The sequence below is a fragment of the Periplaneta americana genome, chromosome 16 (assembly GCF_040183065.1).
Source record: "Periplaneta americana isolate PAMFEO1 chromosome 16, P.americana_PAMFEO1_priV1, whole genome shotgun sequence".
In the NCBI taxonomy this organism is placed as follows: domain Eukaryota; kingdom Metazoa; phylum Arthropoda; class Insecta; order Blattodea; family Blattidae; genus Periplaneta; species Periplaneta americana.
Genome location: NC_091132.1, coordinates 177,425,828 through 177,438,644, shown reverse-complemented (window position 1 = coordinate 177,438,644; position 12,817 = coordinate 177,425,828). Strand labels below are relative to the sequence as shown.

Here is a 12,817-nt window from a genome sequence, read left to right as displayed (position 1 = left end):
TTACAGCATTGATGTAACAATTGAATTCAGAACAAGCGATAAACAGAAACATCTTCCGACTAGTGACGAGAGACATTTGAAAGCGCCAAGAGTCATCCAAATACAAAAATCACACTGTGACAAACTCGCTATTAGTTTTCTCACCCTCCTCGTATGTCATCGGTATGTTGAAGTCATTGATGAAAGAACCAATCACAGCCATTCACCTTATTTATTTCAATAGCATCTAGTCGAATAACGTGGACGCGAATTAAATTTACCATAGGCCTAATTTCGTGTAAAAACATGATATCTCGTTTGAGATTTGCCACTATGGACGATATTCCTCTACTTACAACAGCTCGAGATGGATAAATTATTACGTGGAAGTACAGAAGAGCTCAGAAGATTATTTTTCGTTGAGATTCCAACAGAGACAAATTATGATTCGTGAGTATTGTGCTCCTTTGTTTAACTAGCCATAACTCGAAAATCAGTAAACGTTCTGATTTCTTAATTTAGTAGGTTATTTTACGACGCTTTTCAACATCGTAGGTTATTTAGCTTCTGAATGAGACGAAGGTGATAATGCCAGTGAAATGAGTCCGGCACGGAAAGTTACCCACCATTTGCTCATACTGGGTTGAGGGAAAACCCCGGAAAAACCTCAACCAGCTAACTTGCCCCGATCGAGAATCGAACCCGGGCCGCCTGGTTTCGCGGCCAGACGCGCTCACAGTTACTCCACAGGTGTGGACAAAAAGATTTTGAACAGCGACCACTTTGAAAACTAATTTCCATTGTTTCTTAATATTTTTGGACCCTCATCTAACCTGAAATAGAAAACATTTACCATTCATAAACTTATGAAAGTTTAGATGTCTATTCTGAATACATCGAAGATAGTATGTTTTTGATTACTTTTCAAAATTATTTTAATTTAGAATTTTTGTCTATGCCTTCTTTGGTTATTAAGCTCTGAATTCAAGCACGTTACCTCTGAATGAGGATCTGGCTGATATGTACATCTATTATCAGGCAGTACATCACGTGACGATATGCATCTGAAGTCTGATTAATGTAATATGTAGCTAATCGGCGAAGTATGCAATGGGGAGGGAAAGGAACTGGCCACCCTACCCCATTATCTCCTGGTCTAGTTACATTATAAGTGGTGCTTTTTGGTATTAAGGCTCATTCACAATGAAAATTAAACATAACCGCAACAAAAACACAGAAGTTTGTGTGCAGGCTACTAAATGGGATCATTCAGTATGATTCACATAAGCATTGACATAAACATTACCGTTAGACGTTAACATGAAAGTTTGCAAACTCCAAACTTTCATGCTTATGCTTACGTGATTTGCAAACAGAACACAATCGTGGAGCGCTGAAGTATACGACAGAATATGAGGAAATGGCGTCGTTGTTATGTTTCCATGGTTACCAAGTATGTTTGCTGTTATGTTTATGTTCCAATTGTGAATGATGGTACGACTTCTTGATTTTACTGTAACGTTAAGTTAACGCTTACGTTATGTTTAATTTTCATTGTGAATGAGCCTTTACTTGTGAAGTTCAGATCTGTTTTCGGACAACTGACTAAACAAACAGGCCAAGCTACGACATGATAACTGTTAAATAAGCGGGAAATATCGTAGACTATAACAGAAACAACTCACAACAGCCTCATGTTAAACTTAAAGGCAATCGTTGCCAAACGCCACAAAATTGTGACGTAATAGAAATGCAACCCGCACAACACCACTATCGCAAGGTGGAGTGGGTATTTCCTCAGGTAGTGACGTGAATTACAGTTCAGAGAAGGCTGTAACCGAAAAAAAATATTCTTCTAATTATTGGCTAGATACAGTTTATTCCTTTTAAGTTTTCCCCTACTATTTACCATCATTATATTATTAACAAAAAATATATCTACGTTCTTAATCACCAAGACAGAAGATACGTACTTTACACAGCAGAATTTTCAATTAGAAAAATGTACCAGAGTAATCATGAAGTTAAAAATAATATTGTAATAGATGTAAAAAATGTCGCAAACATTTAAACTGATGCTTTTTATTGTTTGTTTATAAGAAATATTAAACTTACAGGTGGTAATCTTTATAACAAGAATAATGACATCGTACGTCATTCTTTTATGCTCAATTGAACATTTTACAACAAATTAAGGATTTCATATTTTCGCCTTCAACACGAAAGAAAAATTGTTCCTCCCATTCTTATTAAAATTAATGTTTTAGTGTATTTCTGGTTTGAAGGAGAAAAACATTTGTCGTGACACAGGTTTTGGCGATCACTGCTTAAAAGGAATACTTACTCCGATAACTTTCAATTGTTTTCGAACTTCTTCAACCATTAACATGTCAGAACCAACGAGTTAGATACTATAGAGAGGCTGAAGACCTCTGATAATCGCTCCCTGCGGAGGCCAACAGTACTAAGGCTCGTTCCCTACAAAACATGGCGGTCTATAGTACCACCAGCCTCCGCAAGGAGTGCTTATCAAAGGTACACTGCCTCTTTGAATAATGTGTCCCGTAGTTTCCAATGAATACTTTATTTCATATTCTTATACGATACTCTCAGTAATAATATTTCACGACATATCTATTATTATTATTATTATTATTATTATTATTATTATTATTATTATTATTATTATTATTAATTTGTATTAATTGTAGACTTGGGTCAGTGGAAGAGCAGGCTTGAACTCTGCACAGGTAAAATAAAATAAATTATATTTTTCGGCTACATCAATATTTAATTTAAACATTTCGCTATAGGTTTTGTAAAAAGCTGATTTATAAATGAAAGAGTAATAATTAAGACTTTAAAATTTCCAAAAATGTCTCATTCCCTCGGATTTAAATGAAATGTACTTTAAATCATAATATTCGTTGCTGGATAATTAAACCCTCTCAATACAGGTACCATTGCCCCAGAGAATTATAAGATAAGACGGACTGAGCATAAGCGAAATATCTGTATTAATAAGTTTGTACCATCAAGAGTTTAGTATTTACTGTTTATAGGGCCTACTCCAATTTTCTTTTTATTAATGCGTAGGGCTCTTCTTGTTACCAAAGAGGAAAGTTTAGCACTTGCATCGCACACAATTTGTCATTATTGTTCAAAATAATGTAAGAACAGTTTTATTCTGCAAAAGCCTCTGCTTAGTTGCGAGACACGTGTGAGATCAATGTTTGTTTCAATTTATATTAGACTACACGATGTCTCCATCACGCGAAAAGAAGTGTAGCTAGCTGTGGCTCCTGTTATTTCTGATAACAATGTTAATCGTAAGTATCTTATCGTTTCAATAAATGTGGTGAGTTATGATCATGAGTAACTTTCTATTAGTGTCATTCTTTAATTATTATGTTGCATGCTAAGAGTTATTTGCAGTTTTAATAATTGCAGTTTTCAAAAGTTCTCTGTGTTAATTCCAATTTCAAATTAATTTTTCTCAATAACTTAATTATTGGATATTTGTTTTTTAAATTTTTGCCACTACCTTTCCTATATTTTACTCCTATTAGTTACATACGTCGTCCCTCACCTGGTGAGCACTGAATTACATGATTTCATTTATTAGGTTAGATTAGCTGTAAGGTAATTAAATTTGTGACGAAGTCAAAAAATTATTTATTTTTCTTCTGCCGAATACATTCATCCGTCTTTAGGTGCTTTGCTTTGGTTGCATCGAGTATAGCTTGTCATTTAATATCTGGGCCATATTTAGTGAAAGTAATAAAAATATAAGCCTACAGCCGTTATAAAACGTAAAGTTTTGTGTGTATTTTACTTTTTACTTATTAACATAGTTTTAATATGTAACTCAGTTCACAATAATACTAACTTCATCACAGTCATTTCCTACAACATCCAAGCCACGCCCCTTTGTTTTGACTAACCAAAATATGGCGGACAAATGTTCAATTGTCTTCAACTTCCAGAAGTCTTAAGCCTCTCTATAGTATCTAGCTCGTTGGTCAGAACTGACGTCAACATAACATTAACAGTTTAATGTACCAGAAGAACTCCAAAACCATCTATTATATGTCAGCAATTTCTGGGACGCTCTGACGGCAAAAGATTTCCACACAGTATCACTGATCCACACACATTACAGATGGGGCGTGATTTGAAGCCCTGAGACAGGTTTGTCACTAGTTCCGACTGAGACTACAGTTCCAAAGTCACAGCTCCTATATTCCACACATGCGCTTTGACATGACTCTATTCCACGTAAATGTTGCCAAAGATATGGCTCTTGCAAGGTTTGTCGCTTGTGCAAGCGTGCATGTCTTTTCAGATGACCGGACTCCGAGAAGTTCTTCCCACAGTCATTGCACTTGTACGGTTTTTCACCAGTGTGCACACGTGCGTGAGTCTTTAAATGACTCGATTCGGCGTAGCACTTCCCACAAACATCGCACTTGTACGGTCTCTCACCCGTGTGTATGCGTAAATGTAGTTTCAGACTTCCCGGATACGAAAAACTTCTGCCACAAACGTCACAATTAAAGGGTTTTTCACCTGTGTGTAAGCGTGAATGCCTTTTGAGGCAACCAGAGTGCGAAAAACATTTGCCGCACACATCACAACTGAACGGCTTGAGGCCTGTGTGTACGCGTGAATGCGTATTCAGATTTGTCAGGCGCGAAAAAAACTTTCCACACAAATCACAACTGAATGGCTTCTCGCCTGTGTGTACGCTTAAATGCTTCTTGAAATCTCCCGAGTGAGAAAAACACTTTCCACACATGTCACAATTAAAACTTTTCTTCACTGTGTGCACGCGTGAATGCATATTGAGATTTGCCGAGCGCGAAAAACACTTTCCACACACATCGCAACTGAATCGCTTGTTCCCTGCGTGTAATAGGCCATGGCTTTTGAGACTTGCAGAGTCTGGAAAACACTTTCCGCAAATGCCACAATCGTATTTCTTGTCGTCAGTATGCAGATCCTCTTGTGGAATATTTTCGCAGATTGCTGTAACTCCACTAGTATGGGTAGCTGCAACGCTGACAATTATATGTGCCATTAGCGGAAGGAATGTCTAAATCACAAGGAATACTACACGGACATTATGATACGCTATATATTTTAATTTGAGTTTTAATATATTGACTTTCTAAGAATATTCATTACTTACATTCAAAATATTGAAAACTAATTTTGTAAATAATTACACATGCAAATATTTGGTTTTGCTCGCAATTATGTGTTTCGCTGTTAGCCATATGACATTGTTTTAACCAATCATTTTATAAATCTTCATGTATTTTACAAGGCTATAATATATTTTCACACTGTTAATGTTTTTATGCTCGACCATGCCGAAATGTAGTAATTATACACCTGGTAGCAGTCCTTTAATGCATGTCATTAAAGTACACCTATTCATTAAAGTTCAGGTTTTCGATTATTCTCGGATATGCAATCGAAAGACAACGAGCAAAACGTCACGCAGGCTGGAAATCCAATACTGTCGCAGAAGGTTATGTTCTGTTACTATAATAATTAGCGTTAATTGTCAATAATATTCAAATAAATTCAATTTGTCATCTCGTTTTTCAATGTCGAATTCAATTTCAAGGTTATATCAAGTTTAACGACATTATATCAAGGTCGCCGACATTCGTTTCAGGGAAAAAATCAATACTGTCGCGTCTGCGCACATCTCACAATTTACGAGATTGCACAAGGTCAGTTCCCTTCCCATTCACATAAGAATAACATGAATACTTATGAATAATTTCAAGTTAGAAATATAGTCGAGCATAAAAAGGCGTATGAAACTTGCCTATAATGGTAATTAAGACGCTCGTGTGAAAATTATGAAACACGCTTGTGCTCGTTTCATAAACATCCTCGCATCTTAATTACCATCATTATAGGCTCGTTGCATAATGTACTATTATGTTCATAATATTGATATGTTATTCCTTTACACGTGATGATGCCATACACGGTGAAAGCACTAGTCAAATTTCAATTATAACTACGAACTAATGTTTTTATTTGTATAATTCATTAGTCTAATAAACTATGACAGTTATTGAAGGACTTTATTAATCATTTTTTGTATTAACATATTTCGTTGAGTAATGAAAGAGATCTATGAGAGAATTTTTGTCTTCTGTACTTCAAAGTTCTAAATTTAGTATAACTTCTTGTGATTTATTTGTACGTAATTTTTGTCAATACCATTTCGAATTCCACCAATGTAATTTAATCAAGTTCTCTTCTCAGTTCTAATTTATGTGTTGTGGAAATAAAATGCCACGAGTCCCGAGGTCTGTAAAGTACTCTAGACACTCTTGTTTGGAGATAGGGTTCAACAGGACTGTCAATAACCTCATTACTGAGGTATAATAACAATAATAATAATAATAATAATAATAATAATAATAATAATAATAATAATAATAAAATTATTAATAATTATGATTGTAATAACAATATTAATCATTATAATAATAACAAAAAGAGAGTAATAATAGCAATGAATATAACAAAAAATAAAAATAATGCAGTAATAATAACAACCAGCATGCTGGTCTCTTACGCAGAGGGCCCGGGTTCGATTCCCGGTCGGGTTGAATTACCTGGTTGAGGTTTTTCAGGGTTTTTCCTCAACCGTTAGGCAAATGCCAGGAAATTCGGGCCACATCTCTGGAATCACCGGCCACATTCATTACCGACGAAATCATATTCATAATAAATCAGTAACATATATACAGTCGCCATCTAGATCACAACAATAGAACTAATCTCAACAATAGTATACAGGCCTTCGGATTTGAAACAAAGATTAAGTCGCGATATGACCAAAGATGGTAAAGCGAGTATAAATAACAGCGAGGAAAATAAAAATAAAAATAATAATAATAATAATAAATTACTTCAACTCGCTAAAAATTGTATAAATATTAACTTGTTCCAACATCTTACAGCTTCAAGATGTATGAAATAGAATAAATGAAATGAAAAAAAAAAGGTAATGAAAGAAATATATACAAATATGACAGTAATTAAGGCAATAAACAATTTATCTAAAGAAATTTTAGTCAAGAATGGAATCAGACATGGATATTCCATAACACGTACCTTGTTCAATCTCGGTACAGTTGAAATTACAAGAAAATTAAACAATTATTTTCAACACCGAAGATGGGGTGGCAGTAGCCCCGAAACATATCTGTTGCTTTTTAATCTCTTAATAAATTTTAATATATCGTGATCATACAAGTGCATTATTGATTTTATGCATTATTATAAAATTAAATTAATTATCACTGTACAATTACTGACCACAGCATTTCTCAATACAGTAAAGTTAAATAAATTAGTAAAAAATGGAATTGAGATAAGTAATAACAATTTTAATTCAAGTGTGCAGACGACATAGCACTTTTAGCACATTCTGAAGATAATTTACGAATACTACTCCTGCAATTTTTGACAAAGAGCAAGCGAATATACGATGGAAATTTCAGGAAATAGAACTAAGGCGTTAGTACCGTGAAAAGAACCTACAACACGAAAATTAGAAATATGTTAACATAACAGAGCAACTATTTTAAATATCTAGGCATTGACTTTACATGAACACAATAAATGATGAAGTAACATCATTAAGATCGCATTGTAAACCACTTTTTATCAAGTTGCGTATAATATTTACTTTGCCATTGATATATGTGTTGACCTGTCTCCTTTATATGACGAAAAAAGTTCTAAATTCAACCGCAAATTGTTACCTTCATGATTGTTCCAACCATTACAGAAATAATAGCTATCCTAATAAGAATAAATATAGTATCACTCAAAACAGCTTTGATACGGGTGCAATAAGACTTTAAAGTAGATTACCTTCTTATACAGAGTGTTTCAGACCACACGTAACAGTCATTTATTCCGGAAACTAGTGCATTAAAATTTTCGAGACAAAAATATTGATGACTAAAGCACATGTGATCTTTCACTTGAGCTTGATTTCATCAATCAATCTTAACAGGAAGTAGGGTCAGTGGCGTATCACTTTAAAAATTCAAATCAGAGTAGTGATCAAATATGATACCATTTGATAGAGCTCTTCAAAACAAACAACTTTCACAGGAAACGTTTTTATTAATTCCTAATCTCTCAATGAGAAAACGTACAAAAAAGCAATGGGTGATTCGGACCACTGTTAAGTCGTTTATTTCGGACACTAATGCATTAAAATTTTCGAGACAAAAATATTTTTAACTAAAGCACATGTGAACTTTCACTTGAGCTTGATTTCATCAATCAATCTTAACAGGAAGTAGGGTCAGTGGCGTATCACTTTAAAATTTCAAATCGGAGTAGTGATCAAATATGATACCATTTGATAGAGCTCTTCAAAACAAACAACTTTCACAGGAAACGTTTTTATTAATTCCTAATCTCTCAATGAGAAAACGTACAAAAAAGCAATGGGTGATTCGGACCACTGTTAAGTCCTTTATTTCGGACACTAATGCATTAAAATTTTCGAGAGAAAAATATTTTTAACTAAAGCACATGTGAACTTTCACTTGAGCTTGATTTCATCAATCAATCTTAACGGGAAGTAGGGTCAGTGGCGTATCACTTTAAAATTTCAAATCTGAGTAGTGATCAAATATGATACCATTTGATAGAGCTCTTCAAAACAAACAACTTTCACAGGAAACGTTTTTATTAATTCCTAATCTTTCAATGAGAAAAGGTACGAAAAGATAATGCCATCAATATTGAGACATGTTACAATACGAAAATGTAAACAAGACAATGTTGACAGATGTCACTGGAAACTGGACAATGTCATTAATGTTTACAAATGTTCAAACTGTCTGCCATTCTGAGCAGCACACACCCGTACTCTTCTTCTAACACTGTCAGTGACTAAAATAAATTTTTTTCTCGTAACATTTCTCAGTATTAATAGCATTATCCTTTCGTACGTTTTCTCATTGAAAGTATAGGAAATAATAAAAACGTTTCCTATGAAAGTTGTTTGTTTTGAAGAGCTCTATCAAATGGTACCCTATTTGACCCCGACTCCCATTTGAAATTTTAAAGTGATACGCCACTGACCCTACTTCCTGTTAAGACTGATTGATGAAATCAAGCTCAAGTGAAAGTTCACATGTGCTTTAGTCATAAATATTTTAGTCTCGAAAATTTTAATGCACTAGTTTCCGAAATAAATTACTGTTACGGGTGGTCTGAATCACCCTGTATAAAGGAATCTTCTAAAAGGTAGCTGAGAACTAAATTGAAGGCAAATCATCTTTATGATCTTGAGGAATATATTATTAATAATTAGTAGTATATTTTGTTTTGACGTTGTTATACTCTCTTTTAATGTTTCCAGCATTGTCTGCTTTTGCCTGTTTGCCTGCCTGCCTCTATCTTTCCATCCATACATCCGTCACAGCAAGAAAATACTAACAAAAATTGGAAATTGCCCCAGTACTGCGACATTAGGTAATAAAAATTTTAAGGACACCAAAACTTGTTAAACTTGTACATAGTTATTGATGTAAAACCGGAGATATAACACAAAAACCTAAAGAGTTAAAAGAAGGAACAGAAATGAAGATTTTAAGAAGCACACAAAAATCACAAAGGCATATAATCAAAAGTCAAATAATTACGGATGAATGCAAAATGAAACCTCTGAATAGCTGGATAATGCATAGAAAAAATTAAATTGCATTAACATATCGATTACATGGAGGAAAACTGATTGGTGAAGAGAGATTGGAAACCAAATTCAGTTTGCACACAAACTGCACGTTTAATGGGAAGGGGAGACAGAGAAGAAAATTATGCATTTAATAAATCCAAAAATTCAAATCCTTTCAGATTTATTAATTTCCTTGTTTGAACTTCGGATCAGTGCGGGTTCTGTAGCAGAGAAGAATGACTGAAGGAAGTAAAACTCATTTCCTTCAACGTTATAAACAAAAGTATATTAGAAATGCATGATCAAATGTCAGAAAAAATGGAAACCAAATTTCCTGAGAACATGCCATTGGTCTATGAAAGAGATCAGTAAATTGTCCTGCATTAAAGGTGATAAGGTGAAGCAGGTCTATGCATAGGTATTTTCTTTGACACCAGCAACATCAGCTCCAGTAGTTTTAGTAATGGTAGGTCAGGTTTCGTGATAGTGATAGGATATCTTATAATTCATGGCATTTATGTCCGCAAGGTATACTGAAGTTTTCATATGAACAATAATCACGCTGAAAGTACAAATATATTTATGGTTTAAATAAAGCAGTGAAACCAACGACAAAGTAAAGACTCATATATTTCACTCACCTCTCAGCCAAAATTTCATTCTCTTCTGCCGTTACTTCCAGTTTGACCTCCTCCTTCACTTGATCCAAACCACAAAACACTTCCTGTGGGAGAAGATTATGTAAAATAGACACACAGGACAATAATACAGGAACAATCAATCGCTTGTAGTTTATATACCTCAGATTTGAATGTAAATCTTACCGAAAGCAGTAGAAAATATAAGCATTGTTGGCAAAAATATGATATGGAATTAAATACAAAAAGGAAATTAAAAAATACTGGCATTTTGTAGCAAATATCGTGCATTAAGTACATTTTGTACCACACTGAGTTAATTCAAACAAAATAACAAAGATTCTCGCACCATTTTCTAAGATGATCAGAGGTGAGAACCAGATAAAAGTCAGAGAGTAAAAATTTGCAACTGATCCAATCCTTACGGTAAAGTCACTAATGGATAAATTTGATGAAGGATGTGAGGACCTACTTTAGGCATTTGTGAATCACCAGCAAGTACTTTATATGATTCAATTAAACACACTAGCATTAATAAAACAATAAAAGAATTTCAAATTCCTGGGAATCTTTAAAGTGTTGGAAAGATTAGTCAATTCTGTGACGAGAGCTTCGAATTTCTACATATGTAGGATACTAGTAGGGACATCCTGAACTAGCACCAACAGATTGCGCACGTGTACTATGAGGGATGCACTTTGCGTGTGCATTTGTTTTTCGGTATGTGAACATTGAGGATATACGTAATGTATTAGTATATTAAACACTCTTAAAACAACTAAAAATGACAAATTTTTGCTATGTTCCTACATGTAAAAACCAGGGAAAGCTTTTTGTCTTCAGCCAGGTCCCGAAATATTCTGAATATATGCTTTAAACCTTAAAAAATATAAGTAATTAAATTGGGCCTCGAAAGTGCCAGCTATTAAATAAAAGTAACTACTTCAAGTAAGGAAATGTTGACCATAGTTTCAGTTTGGAAGAGGAGAAAGGAAAATTAATAAAAACATACGCAACCTCGACAGCGAGCTATGTTAGCTTAGATTATATGCAGAAGTTGTAGGAGTCTCCGATGTTTACGTCTGCAGTAAACTCTCGATAAACTGGGATGTTTATTATCCAGGACGATCCCTAGTGAAATCCATTTCGTGAATAATGTTTTTAATGTACTGCACCCTAATTATTAAAGCCATGTTTTAAGTTCAAATTTTCAAATCATCCCACACAGTATTCAAAACTGCATGTCCTTAACCTACAAAATACACTACTAATCGTGATACTATTGTGATCATATTATATGATCCTATTAAAAAAAGCATTTGATCTCTCTGGAACTACAGAAAAAATACAAGGAATTCAATAACGATAGTCTCTTCCCTATACAAAAAACACACTGGTGGCTGCATATCCTGTTTTTAGCTTACTGTTCTTAAATACTAATGATTAAAGATGACATTCACCTTCGACATAGTTCCTATTCCTTTATTCGTGCACCTCGTTCTCAAAGTTCTCGTTTAGGTTCATGAACATTCAATTTACTCGTATTTATATTCTGCATACTGCAGATTTCCCCACCCATCTCGGGAAATCGCTCAATATTATACAGATTTACGTTATTATTTATTGTAAATTAAATTAAATTATGACGTAAGAAAATACTGATTTATATTAAATTATACTAGGTTATGCAAAATAATTGTAAATATAATTTTGACACGCACAGAAAACCAACAAGTGGAAAAACATAATCAACTGTAGCATATGACAAAGCATAGCCCTACAACATGTTGCGCCGCGTGGAACACTCCTGCCAACTGACGGTAAAACTTTGCATAAGATATCCCTATTACTCAGACTTCTATGTGGCTATGATTATTTTTATAAATATTTAATAACCTACATTTGTGACAAATCAGTGGTTGACTGCCTGCAAGTCTTATTAATAACAGAAATTAACTTATCCAACCTTTGCCTATGCAGCTATTCTGTCCATCAGGCCACCTACCAATAGCGTGGATGCTGAACAAACTTCAATAAGTTTAATTTAATTGTCACAGACTGACAAAACAAATCAAAGGAGATTAACGTTGAAATCTGTTCCATATTAAACTTCATACGAGTGTCTTTAAATAAAGTAAAACCATTCTTGTCTTCAGTACTGATTAGAACTATAGAACTAGTCTTAAAAAAAATTGATTGTTCAAAATATTTTTTATTTAATGCACAAATTATACCAGTATATTTCACTGGAAAAAAAAATTATTTTTTGTTTGGAAGCATTATTTCTCATACCAGCTGATAAGCACGAGTTCGTAGATAAAATTTCTCATACTAGTAGCAATCGTGGTAATGGTTGCTTGTTTGTAAACACAAGAACGTGATTTTTGGTTTCAAGACATGTACAAAATACATAAAGGTCTTTTAACTCTAAATTCTCGTAATTTACTTTTTCAAAAAAAGT

At 33.9% G+C, this 12,817-nt stretch overlaps 1 protein-coding gene across 3 annotated transcripts in view; it reads right to left on the bottom strand.

Moving 5' to 3' along the window:
• Positions 1 to 12,817, bottom strand: part of LOC138692058 (zinc finger protein 664-like) — a 213,484-nt gene that overhangs the window by 174,422 nt on the left and 26,245 nt on the right. For 2 of the 3 annotated variants that reach the window (XM_069814920.1, XM_069814922.1), the window contains exon 4: positions 10,360 to 10,442. In XM_069814920.1, the coding sequence (XP_069671021.1) occupies positions 10,360 to 10,378 (19 nt within the window). In that variant the 5' untranslated portion in view covers positions 10,379 to 10,442. Of the gene's footprint in view, positions 1 to 2,051; positions 5,040 to 10,359; positions 10,443 to 12,817 lie in introns of those variants that run through there. The other variant, XM_069814923.1, reaches the window with a different exon arrangement.